The sequence below is a fragment of the Aptenodytes patagonicus genome, chromosome 21, assembly GCF_965638725.1.
Source record: "Aptenodytes patagonicus chromosome 21, bAptPat1.pri.cur, whole genome shotgun sequence".
Taxonomy (NCBI): domain Eukaryota; kingdom Metazoa; phylum Chordata; class Aves; order Sphenisciformes; family Spheniscidae; genus Aptenodytes; species Aptenodytes patagonicus.
In genome coordinates this window covers 2177414-2204882 of record NC_134969.1, presented here as the reverse complement: position 1 = coordinate 2204882, position 27469 = coordinate 2177414, and the positions used below count along the sequence as shown (strand labels likewise).

Below are 27469 nucleotides of genomic sequence, written 5' to 3'. Positions count from 1 at the left end.
GGGTCACATCCAGAAGGTATTCTTGAGATCACCGGTATTTTTCTCAGCTTTCAGCCAGCTGCGTTACACTCATTTGCACGAGGTCTATCTTTCAAAAAAAAAAACCAAAACAAAACCAAAACCCAAAAAAATTCTTTAGCTTGCAGGTATTGAGTGTTCTTGCAAACAAGCCTGTCTTTTTCTTCTGACACATTTTCGTCCAGGACAGAAATAGCTAAATATGAGTTTCTTCATGTTTAGTAACCTTCAAGGATTTTTCCCCACATGCTACAGGCCTTTCTGAACCTCATCCCTTGACATGCAGTCCACACAACAGAAGCCTTCACATAGGGCTCTCTCTCTGCCTCAGAGGTGACCAAACAACAAAGAAGGACAAATTAGGATAAAAAAAGGACAATTAAAATGTGATCAGGGTAATTTTCAGCCTAAAAGCATCATCCTTCTTGGCTTAAAAAGCTAGCCTGAATATTAATGAAATGCTCTCTACTATCTAGCAAATAGAATTAATCATATTAATGCATGGAAAAACAAGATTAGCCAGAAAGTGGTATATGAAATCTAATCATGTTTTATTGAATGAAATATGAGTGGGAGAGGTCATGAGGCCCTTTCATTGTCACTTCTCACAAAAGTCTCTCTCCCTGCCACGCTCCCGGCAGAAGAGCAGTTCAGTCTTCTGGAAGCACTGAGCACGCGCCTTGCTACAGAAGGGCGAGCAGCCAGCAGCAAGGAGAAGCGAGTTCTGCCGCCTCCATCTTTGGCCACGCTGTGACTTCGGGAGGGAGTTGTACATTTTGTCAGCTAACTGCTTAGCTGATGAGAGCTAACATAGCCTGCACATTATTTTTCTCAGCTGGGGTACAGTTGAAATCTTCCCTTCCCTACCAGAAATATATGCTAAACTACGGAACACCTTTAAATACCATCCTACCCTGATCAGCCCTTTCTTCCAGAATTTCCCAGTTCTGCAGTGCAAGAGGCCAAGGAGCTCTAGGACAACGTGCAATACTACTCTGCAGAAATGACTTTGTGCAAAGCATTATTAATCCTTTAACTCCACTTCAAAATAGCAATCAAGATGCTCACGAATCGTTTGCATCCACTAGGGAAGCAATCGGCTCTACCTTTCAGCTACCACCAGGAACCGAGGGCTCCTCATACTGTGCCAGCCAACTCCCATCAGGGAGAAATCAGCTCACTGACCTACAAATTCCTGTTCTTTATATATATTGCAGATCCGTATTAAAATAAGGCCTGAAGTGCAGTACAGCAAGCTACAAAAGCTGGTACATCCCAGGGAACTGACGCACACATGCCAGAGGGGACCACCACCACCGCACCGCCAGCAAGGAGAGCTGCAGGCATTTCCGAAGTTGGCTGCGTGAGCAGGGATGGTCTGGTTTCTGACAAACTTCTCCAAAATGTTATCTCCAAGAGAATGCACCTTCTACAAGAAAAGGGGGTTTTGCAAGAAGACTGTTTCCCACTAAAGCAATGTTTTACAGCTTTAAAGCCTTTGTAGAATTTGTTTCCAATTAAAAGCACTGTGAATGCTTTAGAAGCAAAAAAAAAAATATTTAAACTGTACCAGTCAAATAAGGAAGTCTATTTTCCAGATCCCTGTGAAGACATAACTGACGTTTAGATAAGGATTTCAAAAGCCACTTCATACACATTTTTTATTCATTCCCGGTCCTATGGAAGACATTACCACGGAAGAAAAGCATCCATTAGTTAACTAGCTCTTACAATAAGGAAGCTTAATTCATTGCACAGGAAAAGAAAACTTTCACACTTGCATTACCTAGGCTTTAACTAGTGATGAAATAAGTTATTTCAAGACACACAAAATTCAAGTCTTCAGCCTCATACATGCACCAGGGCAGGATAATGCTTGTGAACTTTCAAATAAAAGCGATTACTGACTGGAAAAAAATCAAAGAGGAAGTGGCAAGCGTGAGATGAAAGTCATTTCAAACCAGTCATCAGGCAATCTGTTTTACAGAGCCCCTGCAAAGAACGGCAGCTGCTGGGGAGCACACGGGGGGAGCACAGTGGAGAGGACCCGTTCTTGGCTCCCACGTGCCATGCTGGGCAGTTGTTTGTTGTAATTCAAAGCCTGCAAGATTCCTGCAAGCACTCTCCCACTACCCCATACTGGTAGCAGCATCATCAGTATAACCAGCGGCAACATCAGATGCAGAGACAGTGCTCCTGAGCTGCAATATGGTGGCAAGAGGAGCACACTGTAGTATGTGACAATACACTAAAGCCTGATTCACAAGCCCTGTGGAGCCAAAGTCTTTCCATTGACTTCAGTAGACATCGACTGAGGTCCGAGATGAAAATACATGCTGAAAGCTCCAAGATAGCTATCTAAGGATCAGAAGCACATACAGAGAACAGTTTTTCACCAACCAACATTATCATCTGAAACAGTGACCTTCGAGAACACAGGTAATCTCTAATCTCTTACTGGTAGAGCACAAGATGTGCTAATAGATTAGCCTGGCCAGTGGTATGAAATAACTGGCATTGAGAGGAAAGCACAAAGCAGATCTCGCCTAAGAGAACTTTGACAAGTATTAGAAACCACTTAGCAGATAGACAAGGGTGGTGGGGAGAGAAGGGTCAACTGCAGAGAATGACAAGGAAAGAAATAAGTCAGCAACAGTTAAGAAAGCTACTGAAACATAGGTGATATTCTTCCAACCATTCCTCTCCCTCACTCAGCTCTCTGCAGAAACACAGCAACAAGACAATTTCTGAAGTGCTTTTCCAGAAAGGGCTAATGTCCAAAAGGGATCTCCTGGGTTCAGCTCCAGAAAGGAAGATATTATAGAATTAAGCAGAGGAACCTTAAATTCAAAGGTCCTCAGTTCTCCCAGGGTGAGCCTGGCACATGGTCCCTTTTGTTTTTACCCATTGCTCAACACATGTACTATAGTACTGCTGAAGCAGAGCAAGATGCCCGCACTGCCTTCACAACAGGCACCGCTGTGGTAGAAAAGTAATGCAAAATAATACATATGCACATGTTAAGGCATGCTCCCTTGCTTCTAGGAAATTAAGAGACAAAGAAACATAATTAAGTTCATGGGGAAATGCACCATGGTGGACTAATTCAGAAGGGTGGACACAGTCTGGATTGCACAGAGAAGAAGGATAAGCAACTGCAGCAGTTTCCATTCCCAAGCTATGGTGCGATTTCTATAGGTTGGGCTAAGCAAGCTCAAAATTTGGACAGAAAACCAAGGACCCAGTGGCAAATGAAGGAAGTAATTCAAAACCAAATCATATTCCAGGTCAACATGCAGCTTTCTCAGCATGATACTATGAGGTGCTTTGCCAGGTAACATTCTGTTTCAGCTGAGCTCAAGCAAAAAGATTATGTGAAATAAGGCTAAGGAGGGCAAGGGGGAAGAAGGTTAATTGCTGCACTAGAACCTAATACAAGGCTAAAGAACAACCCAAAAAGGTTCTGACCCTTCACATCCTGTAATGTTTTTGATCTGAAAAACACCAGACTACAATATAGCAGCAACATGAGCACCCTTCCTAGCTAAAAGCCTACCAATTTGGATTCTCATAATCTACCAAATACAGTTGCAAAATAGCTATAAAAGATTTTAAAAGCCTCATTATTAAAGAAGTCATCTACAACTCAAGGTAAATTTCCCATCTGAAAATTAGAAACATCTAATGAACCTTCAAAACATGCCAGACAGTCTGTCATAGTCAGACAAGTGAGATACTCGTTAGTTTTATCTCATGGAACTAATTCCTTTGGCAGGAGCAGAGGTTTCTAAATAGTTTCACTAGTGGAACAAATAGCCATGGAGCACCAAACATCGTTCTGGGGGGAAAACGGTATCGCCAGCTGCTTACCTGTTCAGCAGACAGCTGAAGCTTACAACATCTCCCCTTCACTTCCTCCTATTTTCCTAACTCAATAGCATAAAAGAAACTTTACATGGCAAACATTAGACTGTCTTCCTATATTCCCCCAACTTTGAAAATCCCTGCTTTAGAGGAACTCTGTTGCATGCACACGTTGCACCTACACAGCCCAAGAACAAGGCTTCTACCTTTTACCCATCTTGCCTGCTTCAGCTATATTGGAATAACTGCAAAAACCTTCTTTGCTGAATATTTGCATTATATCCAGAAAAATGTACACTTGATCTTAGTCAAGTCTTGCAAACACACACATAAATTGGATTATTCATCATTTCCTACACCACCACCTTCTCTGGCAAAACCAGCATAATGCTTTAATAATCATAATACAAGTCATTATGCCTAATATTAGATACAGGTCCCAGACCAGCTAGATGAGATCTAAACAGATGACAAAAAGAAGCACAGGAGACAGACAACCACATTTTCATTGTTTGCATACACTTAAACAGCAGCAAATACGCACAAATGTAGAAAATTCCAGACCTCTTCCACCACAGGCAAAGCAAAAACTTACCCTCTAATTAATGTGTGCTCAGAATGCAGCCAAACAGTTGCTGCACAGCACACTCCTACTTTCTCTAAACCTTCAGGGGACACATCGATGCTGGAGGTGTGACAAGAGGGTACAGCCACCAGTACTGAGCTGCAGCACCCAGGCTCCCACCGTCCCCGCAGGAGCTCCCATCCTGTCACCTCAGACGTCCCCCCAGCAACTTACCTATGGACTCACAGAAAGACATATAGGAGATCAAAGACAGTATTTCAAACAAAGTCAAACCTACCCAAAGCTTCAGAGCAATCACTGAGCTATGAAAGGGAAGATGAGGCTGGGACACGTCTGCCACAGAGCAGGCTCAGTGCCATCCAGGACCAGCCTGGAGACTTCCTTATCATCAGACATGGTCTTTGGATGTTTTAGGCGCTCAGCTTGAAATACTTTGGTATTTTCACGGATGCTCACCACTGAAGAAAGCTTTAAACCAGGTACCACGGAACAGCCATAATCAGCAGATATTCCCGAGAAGTGTTAGCCGAGGGATTTAGTCAGCTCTGAGCAGATACTGACACAAAGCACATGATCAGAGCTCAGTCCCCTTAAGGACTGGAGCCCAAGCTGCTTTGAGGGATTTTCTTCTTTTACATGTATTTATAGGGAAGAATTTCATTAATCCTTTCAGAGCTCTCAGTTAGTACAAAATGAGGGGGAAGAGAACCCCAAATCTTGAAGATAAGAAAAAGTCAGGGAATAATGACATAAGAGAACATATATACTACACATCCCGCTCCGTGTCCAGTGCATCCTTGCCCTAGTAGAGAAGGGCTGTGATTAGGATGGCCGCTCCAGCTAACCTCAAAGGAGAACAGGGCAGCTACTGCCATTCTTCCAATTTTTCTCTCTAGCCTGGAGACCCCCACATCAACCCTTCCAATCTGACGGGCTCTTTTTCACACTGCTACTTTTTTACCCGCCTGTTCTCTGCTCAGTAGAATTTTATTTCTCACCTGTCAAGGAAATCTAGACCCAAGGTCCCATGACAGAAACTGCGGTAGCAGTTAAAAGAGCTGTAAATGTATTATTTTATTAATATGTCTCAAATAGCTACTCAACCTCTATTGCTCTGCTTGACATATGAATGCTTAGACCTGCCATGCTCTTTCCCTTTCAAGACTTATTGCAGGATTCGCATCCGACAGGTCGGGGACCAAATGAAACTTGTAACGGGATTCTCCGGGGAGCGGTTGTGTGTGCCGAGATCGACGTGCAGCACAGCTGATACAGCTGTGGCGACCGCTGAAGGCACACAAAAAACCAACAAAGCATTTATTTTTAAAGAGGGGAGGGCGAATGACAATGCAGGAGATTTTTAGTAAGTGCAAGCCAAGTCAGGCTTAATGTGCTGAGTTAGTGCTCTTGTAAATACTACTGTTATATAACATTCCATAGCTTGAAAATACCTATGAATTGCACTCCAGATGAAATTTAATTTTATTTATTTGTGTACATGTCTGGACCAGATTAAAAGTATAACACTTAGGAAATGAAATATTTAGCTGCAAGACACTTCAATGGAATGGCTTATTTGGCCGCAAGTCTATCTGCCATATTAACAATAATTAAAACTATGTTTTCATAGACAGAGGGGGAAAAAAGGTTTTTAGCTATATTTTCAAGCTGAATCATATCAACATGTTTAAAGAGGAGATACGAGCTCCAGTTTTTTCCCCCTACGGGCAAAAATTATTAAAAAAATGGGAAAAATGAGTCATCTGAATTTAATTATCAGGCTCCGAGCTGTGAAGGCTAGCTTTGAAAAATGCAATTCAAAATAAGACGCTTTGTAATTCCACTTATGGGACTGAAAAGTTTACTTCTCAAGAATACTAAATGAGGTCCCTTTGAATTGACTGGTGTGTTTATCTTGCCCCTGTGTATTTCATGGAGCTATAAAAATGCAGGATGAACCTCAAAAAGCAGGAACAGCTTCTTCTACAAGTCCTGGATGAAATTCATGTTTGTGTGACCTGTTTCACTCATTAACACAGCACATCTCGCCTGACCTGCTCCACCAGCTGATTCAAACAAGAGGCCACTGCTGTTTGAGCTCACAGAGTTCATCCAACTCCCAGTGAAAACAGATTTGGAAGAAAAGAATCATTAAAGTTGCAGTACATGGGCACTTGCTGGGGAAGAGGGAAGAAGGAAAGTAAATACATCATTATTCCCTCCGACAAGGCCCCAAACCATATGTCTGTAAAACATACTACCTTTAAAATAGCTCCTAAATCTCATTTTTAGAAGAGCACATCTGCACATACATGTACTACTGAAAGTCAAAGGGCTTATATTTCAAAGATACATTTGCCATTTTTAAAGTTCTACCATGCTGCATTTATGGGTAGTTTACTAATTTTTTTCCAGCAGGTTCACTCTGACAGACATTGTTTTATTTTTGATACGACAAGACACAGTGCTGCACTGGCAACACCTCCAGGCTGAATAATGTTTCTTAACTAGCTACATTCATCTTTACCTCATACCACAGATGACTGATCCTCGCTGTGGCACATTAATGGCTAAAAAACTAACAGTGCCCTAAAATATTAATGCATGCTAATAAAACCAGGTTTTTTTTCATGAAACAGCAACATCTAATTTTCAGAGGGGTCCTGGGAACAGTAAACAATTGGTACATGGTAAATGGCAAGTTCTCTCACATCAATACATCCTAAACATTCAAATCCTATTCCCCCATAATTGCCAGGCAAGTATAAATTAATGTTATTTGTGGCTGCAACAGAATCCTCATAAATAATCGTAATTTAACCTTCCTGCTGATAATCCCAGGCAACACCTAATTATTTCAAACACTTAATTCTTCCCTTCCAGAGGGATGTTGGGTTTAAGACTACTCCCTTCCATTTGCTGCTAGTTAGGACTTTTAACTGTTTGTTGAGTGCAATCACAGTGCAGAAGATCAACTAGAGGCAGAGTCATCCTCTGCTATAAAAGCAACATAAGCAACATGGCAAATTCCTTCTGCAAGCCCTCACTTCAGACTTCATAGCACTGATCATTTGGGCAGCTCTTGGATATCGGAAAAAAATCCATGTGGCATTTATTATACATAAAAGCAGTATTTCTGAAAGTGTTGCTCAAGCAAACCATGGGATGAGAGGGGTATTGAAATTCTATACACAGCCTCCTGTCTAAAGGACAAGCTGATCTGTAGAAACATTTGCTAAAAGTTCGTTAACAGTAAAGTCAACTTGTCAGCAACATATTTAGCAATAATCAGAAATCAATTTAGCAAAAGCAAGGTTTGAGAGTGACAATGTTTGAGCAGGGTTTCTTGGGTTTTGAAGTGTTGGGGTTTTTTTTATTCTTTATTTCTTCTAACCAGCTGCACTATGAAATCTTATCGCAGAGAATATGATTTAAAATAGACAATAGTCACTGCGAAGTTTACCAAGCAAATAAAAAGCATCCAAGGGAGTTTCATTAGAATGTAGCAGCTACAACCCGTGACTGGGAATAACCGGGAACTACCCTCATTCAGGCACAAACTCTGTTCACTCTAAACAGCCTATAAAGTTTGTATCTGCACACCCAAAATGTCAGCGGGTACTACATGACTATACAGAGCACAATGAAGTATGGCCAGTAGTAACCTACCAGAGTGAAGATCCCTCTGTTCCAGCAACTTCTAAAACATCATATCCATCTTCCAGCTGAAAATCCATGAAAACCAGAGCAATAGTGTCTCCAGGTTCAGCGAGAATAGTCCACGTGCAGTCTGCGTTATTGCCATACTCCAAAGGAAAATGAGGGCTTGAGATAATTCCGCTTTGTCCCCGCAAAGTCCCTCCGCAAGCATCATCAGCTGGAAACAGAAATCAAGTTATCAGATCTTGCTGAAATGCACAAAGCTGTACATCAAAAAAGAATAAGCCCAAATTCAAAGCAAAGTTTTAAAAGCCCCAGTGCTTTTCTCAGGGTGTGTTTACACGCTATTAAGAGACAAAGATGTTGAGGGATGCAAGATCCTATTTTGCATTAGGTCAGCCAGTGTCTCCTGGCAAGTGCCAGCTTATTCCCCACCATCCACTTCCTAGTGATTTGTTTAGTCTAATTTTAAACACCCCAAGTGACGACAGCTTCTACCACTTCCCTGGGGAGGCGATTCTCAGCCTACCACGTCTCACTGTCAAGACACTACTTCCTCACATGTTGCTGCCCCAGTTTTCTGTTCCATCCCTTATTCCTGATTAGGATCCTCTGAGGTGTTTTCTGCATCTTTCCTCCATCCATGCAGCCAGCAAAGCAGGAGGAAAACCACCAGAAATTCAGTGACCGAGAAGGGTTTCACAGACACGTGAAAACTCTCCTATCACAACAGGGGAAGAGGTTGGTTTCCAACTCATAGATCTCAGCACCTTCATCAGCAACAGAAACACCCCCAAGGGTTGGAACGACAGGACTCAGAGTACAAGCACTGTATTTAACAGAAATCTAATAGAAAAGGAGTGGAGTATCACACACACCTGCCTCACACATCTTTGTTTACTCTGATTTCTGAAGGAAATGGGTGTGGTTACTGAAATCATAGTGGTAAAAACTTAACCACTCATTCAGAAATCTAGCGGTGACATTTCCTGGTTACATACTGGATCTCCTGTTTGCTGCAGGTTCTTTCATTTTTACAACCTGAATTTTATCAGCAGGAGCTATTAGAGCAATTAAAGGAGGACAATCTAAAGAAAACATGGGCAGGAAGATAAAGGAAACCAAGAATTCATTTGACTAGCATCAGGGCAGCTCCCTGCGCTTGTACATGCAGCATCAGCTCAACATTTATTTGGAATGCTAAGAAAAGCCTGTTAACTTTACAACGTGTATTACAGAGCAGCATTTCAGATGCTTTAGTCAAGGAGCTTGGGGTTTTACATTATAAACATTTATTTTCATGACAAACTATTTTTAAAAAAACCCTTCCCAGCTGAAGTTTAACACAGGTGAGAACATTTGTTAAGTACAATGGGTCATCAGCACCTAAGGAAAGGGCAGAACAGTTCTGCAAGGCTGCTCAGGAGGATCCTTCAGCTTTTAGACCTTTTCAGGAATTAGTGTCTTGTGCTATCAGCAGATTTCATCAGCAGGGCTGAAGCTTGCAGCCTCTAACTCATGAAACTTGAGAGACAAAGGAAGACAAACATATACGCCAACTTCTCTTTCTCACAGCCATCTGCTATCCCAGCACAGCCAGCCACCCGAACAAGCAGAAGACACAGGCAGACACACGCTTCCTGGTGACTGACAGCAAATGATTGAGATAGGAACACCCCAGGCTATAACTCACTGTTTGTATTGCATTAACACACTACGCATGTTGCACTGGCACCTCTAAGCCCCAGGGGAGATCATGGATGGCCCTTTGCAACTGCTTCTGTGCTCAGACTGGGATGGCACATCGCTGATTATTGCAGAACTCACAGAAAGCAGGAAAGGCAGGAAAAAAATATGACAAAAACCCAGACATGTAGGCAGACATGCAACTACTTCTGGGTCACTCCAGCAGCCAAAACTAGGACTGAAAAAGGCCACTGAAATCTCAGCTCGATGCTCTATTCCCTGGTATTCTATTACAACAGAGTTACCTATTTGCGGCAATCCTATTGTCAGTGAATTCAAATTATGCATGGACACTGAAGCGCAGTTAGAATCATCGATAAATTTAGGCTGAAAGATCTCTCATGTAGTCCAAACACCAGAAATCCTTCCAACTTCAATGCATCATACACAAGATTCACAGTGGGACCTCCAAAGAAGGTTCATGCAAAAAGTAAAAGGGCCACTTCCAAATCTCTCCCTCTGACAGACAGAATGAAAATGCCTTTTAGAGGATGAATGGATTCTAGCCAAATGTTTACTGGTATGTTCAAATTTAATTTCTCATGAATAAGTGCCCATGCAGATGCTAGAAAGGAATAGATGCAAAAAAGACTCTCTGATAGTGAACTCTCAGATCACATGCCTGGCAGCAAGGCAGGCAGAGAAGGAGCAAGGTCATCAGCTGCTTCAGCAACGCACAGGGATCTGAAGGGGCAATTTACTCTTAAGATAGCTGCCTCTCTGGAGGTAAACGTACCTCCAACATAGCACATTAAACATCATTGTTGCCTGGCTGCTATTGGCCCTAGGCAACCATTCCAGGTACCTTTGCAAATAAGGGCCTGCACCACTACCATCTTCAAGCAATCCAACCTCTGTATGCGAACGCCGCTTTCAAGGGCGTAGGTGCTCTTGGCCAAACACTTGCTTCTCACTATGATCACGCATTCGTGCAGCTCAGGTCTACACAGAGCCCTTAAACACACACACCCAAGAGCAAATGCAACAAGGATTTGGAAGAAGCAATTCCTATCACCAAGTTCACAGCCACATTTACTATTGGGGTCTGGGAAGCCTGAGACCGGATCCGCTATGCTGAAGTTGTTCTTCTACTAGAAGGAATAAAGGAGGGGATGGAGAAATATGCTAAAAGAAATTTGACTCAATGCTATATTAGAATTCTTAAACAAGGGGACTTTTTTTTTTTGGGACTAAGCTAACTTACAGTAGCTGAAGATCTAGCCAAAGCTATGGTGGTTTTGGCTTTTTATTTTTTAATCAAAAGGGGAGTTTTTAATTTAAATTCCTTGAAAATTTTTCATCGCAAAAGGTATTTAACAGAAAAAGTACTCCCTTCCCATCCACCTCTAAATACACACTTCCTAAGTTTGTAGATGTTGTTACTGTTTAAACATATTCTACAATCTTCTAAAATCTTCTTGAACAGCCCTTCATTTATTTTGGGCAGTGTGCAGTCTAAGCAGCTGTTTGAGTTATACTAAGACAGACCACTTAACGAGATTATGCATATTCGATACGCTTAAAATGTAGCTTTGCAAATGTTCTCAACTTTTCAGCTGGCTTACTGAATTTTTACTCAACCGCCCACCAGAATCATAAACCTATCAGTTCTACTTAAATTCAGCAAACAATCTGGGCAAGGCTTCTCTCCACATGCATGAAAGCCATTTACAAAACAGATTCAGATGTTTCCGGATATTCTTTTAGTGCTTCAAATGCACCATTCTGCTTTATTTGAAATTAACTGACACAGGTGAGGGTTGTTCCTTCCATGGCTACAACAGAACAGAAGACAGCATTCCAAGTCTGCTGGGGTTTTGCCTCCAGCATACCAACTGTCAAGATAAAAATACAGCTAGACTTGTAGGACTCGGCTTAAGGCCCCACTTAGATTAAGTACTAGGCCTCATTTCATTCTGCGTATACAGAACAATTGTGCAGAAAGCGTGTAAAAACACACAAGATGCAATAAGGAAACCATTCCAGATATTTGACACGTTATAGAGATGGGATAAATGTCAGCTTAGTCCAGATTTTACAGTCTGATCCAGACTCGCTGAGGACTTTCAGTCCTCGAGGCAAATTTCCGAGTTACACATGGTCTACCAGGCACAGCCAAGCTTCTCTTCTGGGCAGCCACAGCTGCCGCCCAGTTCCGTGCTCTCCTACTTTGCACATCAGCATGGAGATGTCATTCGCTGCTGCTTTGGTGCTCCCTGAATGAGATCACCACAGTTTTAATCCTTCCTGCCACGCAAGCAAGAAACATAACTCACCAGAGCAGAGTCTGTGCAGACCGAATTTATAGTCTCTTTTAGCTCAGAGTCCAAGAATCAATTTTAATATAACTGTGCTTTCAAAACCACAGGCGAGCTGCAGCACTATCTGCTTTCACTGGCTCTGCAAAGACATTTCACCAAGCCGTTCTTTCTGCTCCTGGAATTCTTTCCTACATTCCTTTCTCATTGAGATTACACTTGTCCTTTATTAAAAAAAAAAACCAAACCTGTACTTTGAAACTGAGAGCTGGGTAAAGGGGGTGCAGACAACTCCTATGAAGAAAAAGCAGCTGAGCCACAGCACTCCTTCAAAGCATTGCTGTCCTGGCACATGCTCTCAAATACCTTTGTTTCTTACTCTTTTCTACCATGCATTTCTTTGCATCTTCAGTTATTTCAATGCATGAAGACTGGAATAGAGACAAAGCTACCAATATATGTACAAAAGGATGTTACAAAGCAGAAGACAAGCACAAAGAGAAGAGCATAAAGAAACCAGAAGAGGATATTGATTAGCATAGTAGAAACACTGTTTTCAACACGTCTCATACCTCTGCCATTATACTGCGGAGGAGGAGAAGGAAAGAGCAGAGTCCCCAAACCAAACACTGTCCTTTACAGCGACACTAGACAAGTCTATTCCCAGGATAGCAGCTCCTGAAATTTTAACACCTGCTCAGCTGGAGGGCACCTTTCATCTCAATTTGTCAGAATCTGACCCAGCAGCATGACCCATCTCCAACTTACATTAGAAAATAAAAGAATACATACAAATACGTTCCACAAACTTTCAGGTGACAATTACCAGTAAGCCAATATTAATAGAACTAATTATAAGCTACATAGGCCACAAAGATCTTTTCTTTCTCAAGGAAATACATAATCTTCTTCAGGCAACTGTCTTGAAAACATTATTTTCCCTGCAGAAGGAAGCATAAACCTGTCTGTCAGGATGCAAATCTTTTTGCCCCTTGCAATGACTAGAGTCTGTATCACCAGTTTATCAGCCAAGCACAAATGTTTGACTGCTGAAAACCTACTTATTGGTAGAAGGAGTGCAGCTGGTTTTCAAATTCAGGAAGTCAATTTGCAGACTGTCTTAGCCACTTTCTACCTTCCTGGAACAAGTCATAAACATTACATGAGAAGATTTCTGGTTCCTGCCTCCAAATACTACCTTGGAAGTCTTACTTGAGGTAAAGTCTTGAAGGATCAGGACCAAGTCTATTAAAAAGGAGAGGCTGCCTCCAGGAATCTGCAGGCACATTGCTACAGAAGCGCAGCTGAAGAAGCACATATTTTGCTGCCATCAGAGCAATTCACACAGCACTGATGCAAGCACCATAGAATGGAATACTCCTCCATTCTGAAGTATATCAGATGCCATCATCATCACTGCTGCATTCAAGACTGAAACGGTGGTGTTAAAATTAAAAGTGATTTGGCAGTTCAAGACAAAAACGCAAAAATGATTTTTTACTCCATCTGCAGTGGGATCACAAAAATTACAATGATGCCAACCCTTGACTTCAACACCTGTTGGGGTCAGAAGTTAATCCCTCCCTTATTGGGGTCTACTACGCAAGTATCTGAATAATAGCAGGGCAAGGAGAAAATACCGCCTTCCTCCAAAGGAAGGCTGCTATTAGAGAAATGCTGTCAGACTGGAGGAAATACTGGTCCATTGATGCAGATAATTTCCTTCTCTTCTAAAAAGGGTATTGCTTTGCATACTCTCAAAGTTGAATTTCAGTGAATGTTTTTCCTGCACGCACTTCCAGTGAAATTAGAAAAAAAAATAAAAAAGATTACAATGAGAGTCCTAATTCGAAGAAAAAGCAAAGAATCATAATTGATCATACTAAAATGGCAATGACAGCTGTCCCTCTCCAGTGTCAGTTTGGCTGTATGAACCACTCCCTCAGTGCTATAATGCCCTTGGCCCCAAAACAGTAGGTAAGCATACAAGAAATACACTAAGTAGCACATATTACTGCTGTGTAACTCATTCAAGCAAGCATTAAAAACACACCAAGCAAACAATATTTGCTCACTTTAAATTCAAGATTTATGCTACAGCTTAGAACTGCTGATTGATTGCACAAGCAGAGTCAATAAAAAGAATCAATATAAAATGCTCTGCTGAAGTACACAAGGAATTGAGGGGAAAAGACTTCAAAGCAGCAGCAATTGTTTTGGTGTAACACCACAGACATTTGTGTATTTACAGACTCTCTAGTCCCTTGTGGCCCCAGAGAATTAGCAAGAAGCTCTCTATACTGATAAAGGAATCTAAGTTTCCCTACCCCAAAAGGGCTTGCAGGAAAGCTGGCCAGCCTCTTCAAACAAAGGCCAGATTTTACCTCCCATATAGCATCCTCTGTCTGAGGCTGCCAGCCTCGCTGCCAGCAACCCACAGCCCTCTGCACAGACCCACAGTTCTTTACAGGGAGAGCACCAGAATTGCTGTGGAACATGCCACGAGGGAAGCCAGCTTGACATTGCAGAAAGCAGAAAATCCAGTCTCATTGTTTAGTGTTTGATCTAGAAAACCTGCATGGTCTTGGGTAGGTGCCTTATCTTAGGGATAATACCTCTGCTTCGCCCCCACACACACTTTAGGCAAAGAAATTGAAGTTAAAGTAGCTGTGCAGCATTTTGAATACTTTGAGCACTTCGTAGCCTTCCTATTAATTACCAAAATCCTGGCAGCTTTAAGGAATCCAGTAAAAAGGAATCTCGATATTAACTACATCATGCTTAGTTTTCAAGTCTTAAATCAAGCTTACAGTCTGTGAACTTCTTCCCAACCCCAAATAGCTCATTAAATCCTGTTTCATTGTGGCTTGTTCCAGATGAAGAGAAAGCACTTTACCTCTGCAGAAGGGTAGAGGAAAATCCCAGGAGGCACTGTTTTCCGAATTGGCATGGCACGTGAGCAACGCATGTCCTTCCAAAAAGAAGCCTGGATTACAGCTGTATCTCACTTTGTCCCCGATGCTGAACGTTGTCCCTTGCTGAATCCCATTCTGCAGCCTTCCTGGATTTCCACATGTATGACTTGGTAGAACTGCCAAAGAAAGTTGCTTCTGGTTAGGGACAGTGCATTGTAACAGAGGTGACAAGTGAAGAATCCAGAGGGAAGGCTCGTCTCCAAGTAAACGCATCACTTAAAACAGAAAGAGCAAATAACCACAAAACTTAGACTACTGGATTGCACCAGAATTCGTTAGGCCAGTTAACATTTGAGTACTATTTCTACTGAGTATATATAAGGAAGCAAAAATCACTCCCCAAGCTACTGAGTCAGAAACAAGATCCACTCTTTCCTGACCAATTTTACCAGTTTCTAAACCAAAGCATCCCTCTTTCCTATGCCCTCCTGAAGTTATTTAACATGATTGCAGTTGATTAGAATCCAGAGATTACATTCCTGTTCGAAATAACATTTTTCAGCAGACCTTCACCAGGCATCTCAAAGGCCCCTGCAATGTAAGCAGAGTTGCACTATACCTTAGAACCACACAGAAGGCAGCAAAACCTGTGATTAGCAACTATCGCCTAGACAAAAAGAACAATGTTTCAGCCCACCGGGATTTATACTTCATTGCACTGTGTGTTTAATCCAGATTTCACACATACGCATCAAACCAGATGCAGTTGGCCCCAGCTCCACTGAGGGCAAAATATAGTCCAACAAAAGTTTGCATCAGAAAGAATATGGGATACTTGAATGTAAGATGGAGAAGTTGCAGCTAAAATGCTAGTAAATCCTTAACCAACGCCTCTGTACAGCAGTTTCAGAGAATTTAAAGAAAACTTCAGGGGTTCCCATAAGCCACTCCAAAAAGATCCACTCAAATCATGGTTTTAGAGCCCAATATAAAACCCAAGGAAGACAACCAAGACTAAGAATGACAATCAAATTTGAATCACGCCCTTGTGCAGCACCTCGTATTATAGTTCTTTTTCATTAAGGCTGAAACATCAGAGGAAGGAAAACGTGGTCATTCAAAGCTGAGTAATGGTTTATCACTGGAAACAATTTTGTCAGGGGCACGAACAAAACCAGATGAATTTCTACAAGGGAGGTTTAGTCTGCAGCTCTGCCAAGGAAAAGAGGAAGATTAAAAGGAAAATTGTATGCTAGCACACACAGCATGCATCAGAATAAAATACAGGCAAAACTGTGCATAAGCATGTGAAATGAAACATAAATCCCTAACACTGCCTGATGCAAAGACACCACCCTTCTGTCCTTCTGCGGGACAGTGCTTTAGGATCAGGATTTGACAATTCCCTGCTCTGCCTCCAGTACAGGCCTTCCCCCACAAGCAGCCCCGGCTACCTCCTCTGAGCAGAGTTCAGGTACCCTAAGAGGGCTCTCTACAGCAGATAGGCAGACAGTACCCCTCACAGCAAGGGAAATGAAAGACTAATCTGTAATGAATATAGGATTAGGCTTCCTGCATCCAGACAGACCACCTTGTTCTCTAGTTAACCTGCTTTCAGATTAAATGCAACCTTACCACCTTAAACTTGATTAATTTTAATGGCACATACATCTTGACTCCTGCATTGCTTCAGTTTCTTGGTTTTTCTGCTGTGACTGCAAGCTCTCGCCACACATCTGTGTGCGGAGGAGCAGCCTTTCCCAGAGACACAGAAAAGCGCAGCCAGCACCCCGGGGACACAGCGCTGGGCTCCAGGCTCCCCCCACAGCCTTTCATTGCACAGCAACGGGGGGACAGGTACGAGCTCTGGCAGACAAGATTTCTTCCCTTTGCTCCCAAAATACTGTTTACATCCTTCTACAAAGCACCTGGAGCTGGGAAGTTCAGCAGCAGCTTTCACATAGAAATATTAATGACCATGCAGGTCTTGTAAGTGGGGGGATGCTATGAAATACGTCAGATGGGTTGAAAAGCAGTGTAGAACTAATGTTTCATTTTCTGTAATGATACTCAAAACCCCAATTTAATTAAATTACCAATGTCACTTTTCGTAAAAAAAAAAATGAACCCATTCCTGCTTTTATGCTTCCTTCCTTTAAAATTAATGACTAGAACTTTGCTATAAATAAAAATCTATCATTTTTAAAAGTCAATCTCTAACACTAGCTACTCTCTACTTAATGAACTGTGAAGAATCAGACTACCCTGACCTGCATCATATCTTAAAATCATACTTGAAAAACAGGATCTCATTTAAAAATTCTGCTTCATTTGGCTGCCTTAACTAATATCTTGTTACAGGACAGACAACGCACACACGCTTTTGGGGGAAGCAACATTAACTCCTTGATTGCTTTGGATTCAGTGGGGTTGCTGCACATGGACAGAAGGAACTGCTTCCAAAGAGGCTGGTGCTACATCCAGAGCAGTGTTCAGCATAAGCAGCAGTAGAGTTGCCCGTGTGAGGATCTGCTGTCAGTCATGCCCTGGAGGCACTTGTGCAAAAAATGAATTTGGGTGTTGTGGTTTAAGCCGGCAGGCAGCTAAACACCACACAGCCGTTCACTCACTGCCCCCCTCCCAGTGGGATGGGGGAGAGAATCAGGGAGGGGGCGTGGGGAAGAGTAAAATTTGTGGGTTGAGATAAAGACAGTTTCATAGGACAGACAGAAAAGGAAGGGATAACACCACCACCACCACCCCCCCAAGCAAGTGATGCACAATGCAATTGCTCCCCACGCACCAACCAATACCCAGCCAGTCCCCAAGCAGTGATCACCGCCCCCCAGCCAACTCCCCCCGGTTTACATACTGAGCATGACGTCGTATGGTATGGAATATCCCTTTGGCCGGTTTGGGTCAGCTGTCCTGGCTGTGCCCCCTCCCAGCTTCTCGCTGGCAGGGCGTAAGAAGCTGGAAAGTCCTTGACTAGTGTAAGCACTGCTCAGCAACAACTGAAACACTGGTGTGTTATCAACATTGTTCTCATCCTAAATCCAAAAACACAGCACTGTACCAGCTGCTAGGAAGAAAATTAACTCCACCCCAGCCGAAACCAGGACATTGGTCAGCCCCTGAACACGGGCTGATGAAGTACACCTTCCCCTACAGAGGGAGGGAGAAGAGCCAAAGGACACATCTGTGCTCCCTGAGAAAGCATAGCTTCACAAAACCCCTACAGCAGATTGCAAGGTGGGAGTCCAAACAGCTGGGGTGCAGAGTCTGGAGATGTCCTCGTAAACCCCCCAACCGGTTCACTCAGCACGGGAAGTCTGTGCCTTTGTTCCCCTGCTGAGTGTGCCTTCTGAGCTGGTGCAGCAACCGTTTTCACAGCAATGGATTTGTGATTCTACTCCAACACTCCCGAGAAGAGATAACACTATTGCTCATACTTGGCTGCCTCTAACAGCCAGACTCTGATTGCTTGAGAGATTAATAGAACTGTATTATTTACATCAGATGTCGCACAGAATAATATTATTAAAGCTTTGTCTTACCCATTTACCAATTCCACTGTAGATTAGTAGCATGGATTTTTTTCTTCCCCATAAAAGCTTTGTTCCCAGCAATCAACATAATATTTTCCAGCGATTGTATGGAAATGAATGCAGCCACAGACCAGATTTGTACAGATGAATAGAAGGTCCTGCTAGTCATTTTGTAGCTAAGTCTGCTTCTTTCCATGAAGAATTTAGAGCAGTTTATTTTATTTGTCTTGATTTGAATAGCTGCCAAACCGTTATCTTATTTTATGACAAAGGAAAGGAAATAGGATTATTGCAGTTGCACCTGGAAAGCTCCTCAACATACCTCAAAACATCACTGTCCTGAGGGCTATGCAGATATACTGCCCTAGAGACCCCACTCCCTGAGATAACACAGTAGAGGAACCATAATCATGGTGTTAATTGCCACCACAGACACAAATAGAACCAGACCATTAATTGATCTCTGGAGAGGAGGTTAGGTGACAACTACAACTACAACTGTCTTCAGAGGTAACAGGAGATAGGATGATCTGAGAGTAAGGCAAAAATGTCACCTTTTCAGCAAGGAACTATGAAGTGTCAGGACATGGAAAACAGCAGCCAAGAATAAACCCACCAAAACCTAGAACTCTCCCACTCCCTGCAGTTTTCAACCTATCCTTCAAATGCACTTATTCTTCAAAAAGAAACCTGTAGGGCACAAGACCAACCTCTGTCCAACTTAACTTCCATCTGCTCCAAACTCTCTCTCCTTTTTTTCTTTTCTCTTGCCTTTCAGTTTGGGCTCCTTTTGTCCCATGCTTTGGAACCCGCACACGCTCCACTGATTCATCTCTTACCTTTCATCTTACCCTGGGAGCATCATTCAAGATCTTGTGTGCTACGTAGCTTTTTAGAGCAATGAAGATGCATTTCCCTCAAGGAGCTACTCTTTGTAAACTTTATATCCAAATCTGTTAGTACAAAACCAGATGCGTCTCACAGATTTCATAGTGTGTTGCTTGAAAATGAACTGAACAAATTGGAAATAGAAACAACCTATTTGAGAGGTTTCCACCATCCATTCCTGTGAGCTGCTAAAGAGCAGCTAAAGAGCTGCCAGAATTGCTGGTATGAAGCTTCTGATGCAGATCATTCACTGACTAATTTTTACCCCCATTTCTTTCTGTCCTTTTCAACAGGCTCACCAGGTGTTCCCAAACTTGTCTGATCCCCTTGCCCATGATGACTACACTGGAAGTTTTCAAAATCAGCAGCTTTCAAAACCTAGTACTTGTCAAGCTATGTCTCCTTGTTCCAGTTCATTCAAAATTAATTAGTAGTTTTTAAGTCATTAGATGTGACTCAATGCATCCTTGGACAGCATCCCACCATCAAAACGCATTCAGCCTAATTACATCAGCCTTTCGTAAAACCCCATAGCTCTTTTTGTCAGGAGAAAAGGGGGGAGTGGGGGGGAAGGCAGAGAAATGTTTCTCTTCTTGCTCCTCACATTGATACATTGGAGTTACCTTACCAATTCAGGTACTTTCAAACAAAAACTCAAATCCATCCCTAGCTTGCTCACCATTCCAAAGAGAAATCTTCCATTTCCTATTCAAATTAATCTTCAGCTCCACTTTCTCTGTTTATATCGTTCGAATATAAAATAACCCCAACATTTAATACATCTAGATACTGCATTCCAGTCTATTACCCTATTTACATAGCTAAAAGAAGCATTTTTATTGCTTGAATTATCTATGGTAGTTTACGATAGATATTTCAATGCTATCACTGTTCTAACCTTGAAATCTTATCAAGGAGTGCAACTTTTATGATATGAGGCCATACGTTATCTCCTCATTCCCAACTAATTTTCATTCCTAATAAAACAGAAAAGCAAGCAAGCCAGCCATGCCAGAGCAGGCACTTATAGCTCCTGAATACAGTTATTACAGCAGGAATAATTTATAAATCCCAATGAAAGGATGCTGTGTAGACCAAGCAAAATAACAAAACCATTGACCTAAACTACTTGGCACAGTCATCACTGCACACTCATTTCCAAATTAATCTCTGCTATGCTTTTTTAACCCTTCTTGCCATTTTCCTGCACTTCCTGAATCTAGTGGGGGTTGGAAGTCAAGACATCCAAGAAAATCAACAGAAAGGTCTCTTGTGCTAGAGATCCAGGCTGGGCTGGGCAGAGCGATATTTCACTCAGAAGACAGTCCGCACTGTATTTGTTGCCTTCATAGAAATTCAAGAAGAGAAACAGATTCTTTAAGGAGAATATCTCCAAGATTTCCATCACAGCTTCAAAAATTAACTGAAACACCTATGCATGACACGGATAGAGCACCTTTGGCTAGCACAAGTGTGAACTCCAATGGGAGGGGGAGATCCACGCAGACCAATTCCCTCTCCCCTCTTCATCCATAACTTTTGGGCCAAGTACCACAGGGATACTCCATGACTCTCTAACATCTTTCACCACTGTTTTAGTGCAATCTGTTTTAGTTCAGAAGAGTTTTAACCTTCAGAATAAGTGTCCAGTGTGTGCTACAGAAAAGGAAATAAATAGTATCTTTTTCATTTAGTTTTATCCTTTTTTATGTCATGATTCATTTCCAGTACAGCCAACAGAGATAAAGCTAAATGGAAACTATTTTTCCCCTCTAATATTTCTTTGTTCGCTAAAAAACAGCCAGATAGTTACTTTTGGATAATAACAGACCAGAATGGTTCATCATCCATCTTCTTTATAGTAGTAGTTCTAGGGCTTTTTTTGGAAATTCATTTTCAGCTTTCATTTACCTTCCTGGAATGTACTACAGCAACTTCCATGCAACTTCCAAGAGTACCACGTAAGCTGAGAGGAGTACTTCAGATTTGATTTAGTCATCCGACTACTAAAACAGCCAAAGATTCAAAACAGAAAAGCAGCAAGATCATGGGAGATATGGCAACAAACAATCCCATGTATCTTCAGAGATGCAGTGAGCAGGGATCCTTAACGTTTGGGACTTTATGCCACTCATTATTTATACTTTCAAATAAACGTCATTACTTGCTGAGGACAATAGAGGAAGCCTGGCTACAATGAAGATACAGATACTGAAGCCTGGCTACAGAAATCTTTTACTGAGCCTCGAAGAACAACGTCATGCTGGCAGATGCTTAGACGTCAGCAGATGCTTAGTTTCCAGAACCAGCGGTCCTCACGTACCATCCCAACCTGGGATGCTCTCCTGCATCAGGAGCCTAATCAGCAAGGCACTTGAGAATGTGCTTATCTTTGTGAACGCGCTCTAGTCCTGCTGCTTTTCAGTGCAACGACACTTGAACACAAGCTTAATTTAAAATATGTGGTTAAGTGTTTTGCTTAGCAGGAATAGATTTAAGTGTATGTTTAAAGGCTTCATTGAACTGGCATTTAACAGCTGCAGAGTAACCTGAAAAAAATTCCCTAGGGAGGAGGATGGTTTTACATTTGTTTTCTCTCTTCCTTCCTGAACTAAGGTTAACCATTCCAAGGGAAACAGAGACCTGCATCTTTTTGTAACACAAAAGACAAGCCAAGAAAAGCAATACTGCAGTGGTTATCAGCACAAGACGACAACTGTAGGAACCAAACAAAAGCAGAATTAAAACTGCAGCCCCAGAGAGTTCAGCTGCCATATCAGATTAAGCACCTCACTCCGTTGTGCACATCAAGACTGAAAGCCAAGGCATCACTGTGAAAAAAGGGTGTCAGATTTGGAAACCCAGATTTGAACTGATTCTATCTAGACACTGGGTGCCAGTGTTGATCTGCTCTGCATTTTGCTGGAGAGTGTCCCTGGACAGGGAACGCTCTTTGTTCTCTTAAAAAAAAAAAAAGCCGCTTCTAACTTTGGAGACCACGTTGTTTGTCTGCTTATTGATCTTCTCTAGCTATTGGCTGATTACCCAGAAACAGAAATTGTAGCCAGCTACATCTGTTTTAATAAATATTTCACAGCAGAGAAAGGGCATTCACCACAACATATCATTCCTAGTTTTTTCAACCACTTCTCTGGAAGCAGCCGGTATCAAAGCACAAGGCAGTAGCAGCTCCTGCCGGGGCCCGAGCTGGCTGGGAGCCCAGCAGCGTTGGGGCTCCTCAGGTCTCACCTACAGCACTACGTGATCCCTGTGCCCACACAGACCTGCCGAGTCTTCACACCAGTGTCACAGGCAGCTCCATTTTCTTTCTTCTAGTGGCTTTCACACTTATCTTTCCTACCCCTCACTCCTGGCTTTCAGAAGCCTTTGGAGGGGCAGCTGGGGATCACACACCACGCTCCTGCTCTGAGCAGCAGCCCACCCATCTTCCCAAGCAAGACAGACTGAGTTAGCTCACAACTATACTGAGGTTAAACCACGAATAACCCATTGCCTCAGAAGTGGGGCCAGAAACTCCCGTAATTCACAGCTTCCACTCAAACTACATAAGGTCTGGATCGCCCCCACAAATAAGCATGGAAAAACTAGTTTGTTTTCATTTTTCAACTGCTTTCATAATTTATTCCTTCTAATTTATTCCCCCTTACAGTTATTTTTTCTGTACTTCTTTAGGAAGCTTGGCTACTCAATACCACACAATGGCCAATACTGTAGGCATAACTAACCGGGATATCAACCTTACAGAGCAGTACATTAACTAATCAGTGAAATCACACAGTTCATGGGGAAATGCCCTTGAGAACAGGAAAGGTGAAAAATTATACTGTTGACTAGAACAGTCAATAGTAAAAGCAACCAGGAATGCTGCGCTCACAGTGCAGACACCTATCAATAACCAGAAATAAAATATGTTTCAAGGATGGTGCCACGAAGAGTCCACTGAGCTGCCGTAGCAATTAGGTAGTCTTCTGCTTCTGGCACTAGAGATTCATTATTAATTTGTGGTCATAACTGATAAAAAAAAAATCTAGAAGGTAATTTTATCCTCTTCACTGAAAACAAAGCTAAAGTGATCTAATTATGTCATAAAAGCATGCCTAGGGCGCAGTCCTGTTTCCTAAATTCACAGGTGCCTATCTTGCAAAATTTGCCACAAGCATAAATTTTGCAAGCTGTGCAATAACATGCACTCATCTCAGAGAACAAGTTTTTAGCCCCACCTGGGATCTCCCCAATGCCTGAATATATTCAGAAGCAAGAGCTTATTCCGATTTCAAGGACCTTCCTCTGATTTCAAATCCTTGTCTGTTACTCAAAGGTAGATGTTGTGGATCTGGGTGCTCAGACCTGCCCCATCTTTTCTTTCATACATCCCAACCTAATTAATGGACATTAAAAGGACATTTATGCAACCTAAGGTTAAGGCAGGCAGGGAAGGTTAAAGGGGAAATGCCTGCAAGACTAGTTAAAAAAGCAACAGCCAAAAATCATAGCTTGAGAGTTCAGAGTGGACATCAAGAAAACATCCTTCAGCAGCAGGGAAGTACAGCATGCTAACCGGCTTCCCAGAGACCCTGCAGAATCACTGTCCTTGGAGATTTTCAATATGCAGCTAAATAAAAGCACAGATGACCTGATCCAGTGTTGGTCAACACTCCTGCTTTGAGGGGGAGTCTGTAGCAGAGCCCTCCTGCGGTCCCTTTGTTACTGCAAATAGGAGAATATCTACTGCTTCCAGACCCGTCAGCACATTACAGAAATGCCACCAGGCACATACAGAACCAAAGCACGTTAACAAATAGCCGTGCGCTGCATTCTTCCTCAAGCGAGTTGTCCTTTGATTGATATAAAGACTAGTCACTTGAAGTAAACATCTTGAATTTAAGTTGGAAGGTGACTCGCCTGTCACTTCTTAGCATGTGGCCTGAAGGACATGGGTGTAATTTCATGCACTTTTTAGACAAGACATGGCTGAGTTGCACTGTATGCCTCTCATGCGCTGCCAGGCCAGTTGCAAGACAGGCCCTACAGGGACACTTGAAGCCCGCCTGCCAGTTTAGATTACTAACATCCACTTTTGAGACCTCTGCACTGACATACGTATTTGAGAGGGAGGGAGAAATGTCCAGCCACCTACTTAGCTCTTTTACAACTGGAGTGGCTGCTGGCCATCACTCATAGATCTCAGCATGAAAAAATCTGATAGCTGTTACTGCAATCGTTAGCATAAGCATATACAGCTCCAGTTCTCCCAAACAAAACCCACCTTCTAGTTGAAGAAAACAAGGTGGGGGCTGCAGGGAAACCTGGAGAGACCACCTATCACACACTGAATGTTCCTGTCCTGCTCCATTTTACTGATCAGCAAAATGGAAAAGGAAAAAAAAAAAATCACCTCATTCATTCTTCTCTCCCCAGACAAGATACTGTGAAGCTTTACTCAAAGGTTAGGCCTGTATCTATCCAGAAATGCTCATTTAAGTTCTACCTAGAATAGCATGATGGTCCAAATACTTCAAGGAGACCTTGAAAATACCAGAAATTGCAAAGATGTTACAAATGAAAAATCCATATATACCTGCTACAAGAAAGGCATCTATTGTATAAATATTGTCATGGAAACAGGACACAGATTTGCTTTAAAGGATGCTCAGAGCACGTTAATGGAAAGCAAAAGGACTGAGACTGAACCTAGAAGAGAAGATACCTCAAGATCTCAGAACTAGCCTGAATCTTCTTCCACTACATGGAGCAAACATACCTGTTTAAATTTCACATCACTGATATTAAAGCTGAATATTTTGACTTCGATAATACAATTCTACACTAAGATCATATTCAAAGACTTCACATGTAACCACAAAAATATCATGTTAGGTTCCCTCATGCAAATAACAAGGAGGAAAAAAGGCGCACTTCACCGAGCATTCAGCATGAAACAGCTCAAAAATAATTTCTTCCACTTCCATTTTTTCCTGCTGCTTCATTTACACTGTTTATATGCGACACAAGCCTACCCTCTCTAAGGGCAAATATGCAAATCCTACTTAAACTTCAGGTGGGGAGTACGGGAAGCAGACGCACTCACCCACCCAACCTTACATTCTCTACTGCAGAGGGGAAGGTGAAGGAACAAAATCTGTTTAGTACAGACAGTTCCCCTAACCTGTCTACCACAGAAGAGAATAATACCCAGCTTCTGTGACTATCAGTTTACACCTTGAACATTTTCTATTAAGAAAACACTAAATCTTAATCTGAATAGACTTCAGCTCTTGAACCCTTCAAACAGCCAAAGCACATCCAGGCAAAGGATGGAAGTTCAACCCCTTTGAATGCTCACATTGGAAAGAATTTACACAGCATCTATTTGACATGCAATTCAATCTAAAAAAAGTAAAACCTCTCTTCTCTGGAGCTATGCATCAGGCACTCAGAAGGGAAATGCTAGGAAGTCAAAGCAACGCCTGAGCAGAAAAAAATAGGGCCCATTGTAAAAGAGAAACTAGAGAAGGTGACACATAAGCCTTATGCTCAGCAGTAGCTCACTAAAGCTTGTAAGAGATCCATGCAGTGGACTTCTCTGTGACTGCCACCACAGTCCTCACTATACTGAGCCAAAACATATTTTTAGACTAAAACCCTTTATGAGCTGTTCATCTTATTACTGCTTCATTTCATTCATTATATTTTTAATCATGTCCAAACAACTGAGCTGTTAAATAAATTCCAAAGCAGCACAGCAGGCCGTGGCTTACGCAAGCTAAAGATCAGAGCAGTAGGAGAGAAAGGCTACTTTGGTTGCAGATTAAACCTTCCCATTCTTACAAAGCACAAAGCAACTGCTGGACTCAACTGCCACATATTCAGGCTTACAGCCATTTCTCAGTCCCATCTCCTGCTGACATTGTAAAAGACATTCAGGATATGATTTACTTTATAAAAGTTACAGGCATCCCACAAAGGAGGGAGAAAGTTATATAAGTATCCTTTCAGTAATGAACTCCCCACCGCGAACGCCTTTGTTAGTCACCACCAGAGCATCTTTTAAGTGCAGATTTGTACACTGCAACACTTGAAGCTTTCCAGACAGCTTCAGCATTTGTAAACTGTCTTGAAATGAGAAACTCCACACTGCTGTGACCACAAGAGAGCTGCTGTACTGCACACCTTCTACCACATACAGCAGAGTATTGGAAAACTTTTAGTGATGTTTGAAGACATCCACCCACCTGCTTGTGTAAATGCTGAAAGGTTTTACTGAAATCAGGGAAGTTGTTGTGCCGCAAGTCAGAGGAATCCAACATCACAAATTAGGAGAACAGAAAGAAACTGCCATTGTCCTACAATTCCCACAGAGGCAAAAGATGCGTCTCCCTTCTTACGAACCCTGGTATTTGGGAGAGGCAGTCCCTGCAACAAGAAGGTTTACAGCCTGATAGTCCCAATACATCACATAGGTCATCTTGTTACATATTTTGTTACTGACAGAGCCCTACGCATGGATTAAACAACTAAAGAAGGTAGGAAAACAATGCATTTCATAAGCAAAGATAAACATACTTTCCCAGTTATGGGATTACACCTGCCATTCAACCCCATCCCACCTCAATTTCTCATCTTGCAAGTAAATTAATGCCATTAGTTCTTAAGAGCTTTTGCTCCACAGGCTAGCCAAGCACTTTCACCCAGTACCTCCACCCTCCTTTCCAACTCACTGCACCCAAACTCTTCCAAAAAGGATCATTTCCACCAGATAAACTAAGTTCTACCAGTACTTTGCCTCCAACCAGAAAAATCTGTTCTCTTGATCAAAAGCTTCAAACCTCACTCAACTCACAATTTTTCCTCAGCTCCTTTTGCCCACCACCCCCCCCGCTGACAGAGCAGCTCCCACTGGTCCCACTGAGGAGCTCCCAGGAGACCCAGAAAGAGAATAAGGAGCCTCAGCTGGGCTTGGCCCAA

General features: G+C 42.3%; 1 protein-coding gene across 1 annotated transcript in view; it reads right to left on the bottom strand.

Moving 5' to 3' along the window:
* CSMD2 (CUB and Sushi multiple domains 2) overlaps window positions 1-27469 on the bottom strand; it is a 309987-nt gene that overhangs the window by 215452 nt on the left and 67066 nt on the right. Inside the window, exons 4-5 of the mRNA XM_076357104.1 lie at window positions 15029-15223; window positions 8138-8345 (exon numbers count right to left, since the gene is read on the bottom strand). Of these exons, the coding sequence (XP_076213219.1) occupies window positions 8138-8345; window positions 15029-15223 (403 nt within the window). The remainder of the gene's footprint in view (window positions 1-8137; window positions 8346-15028; window positions 15224-27469) is intronic.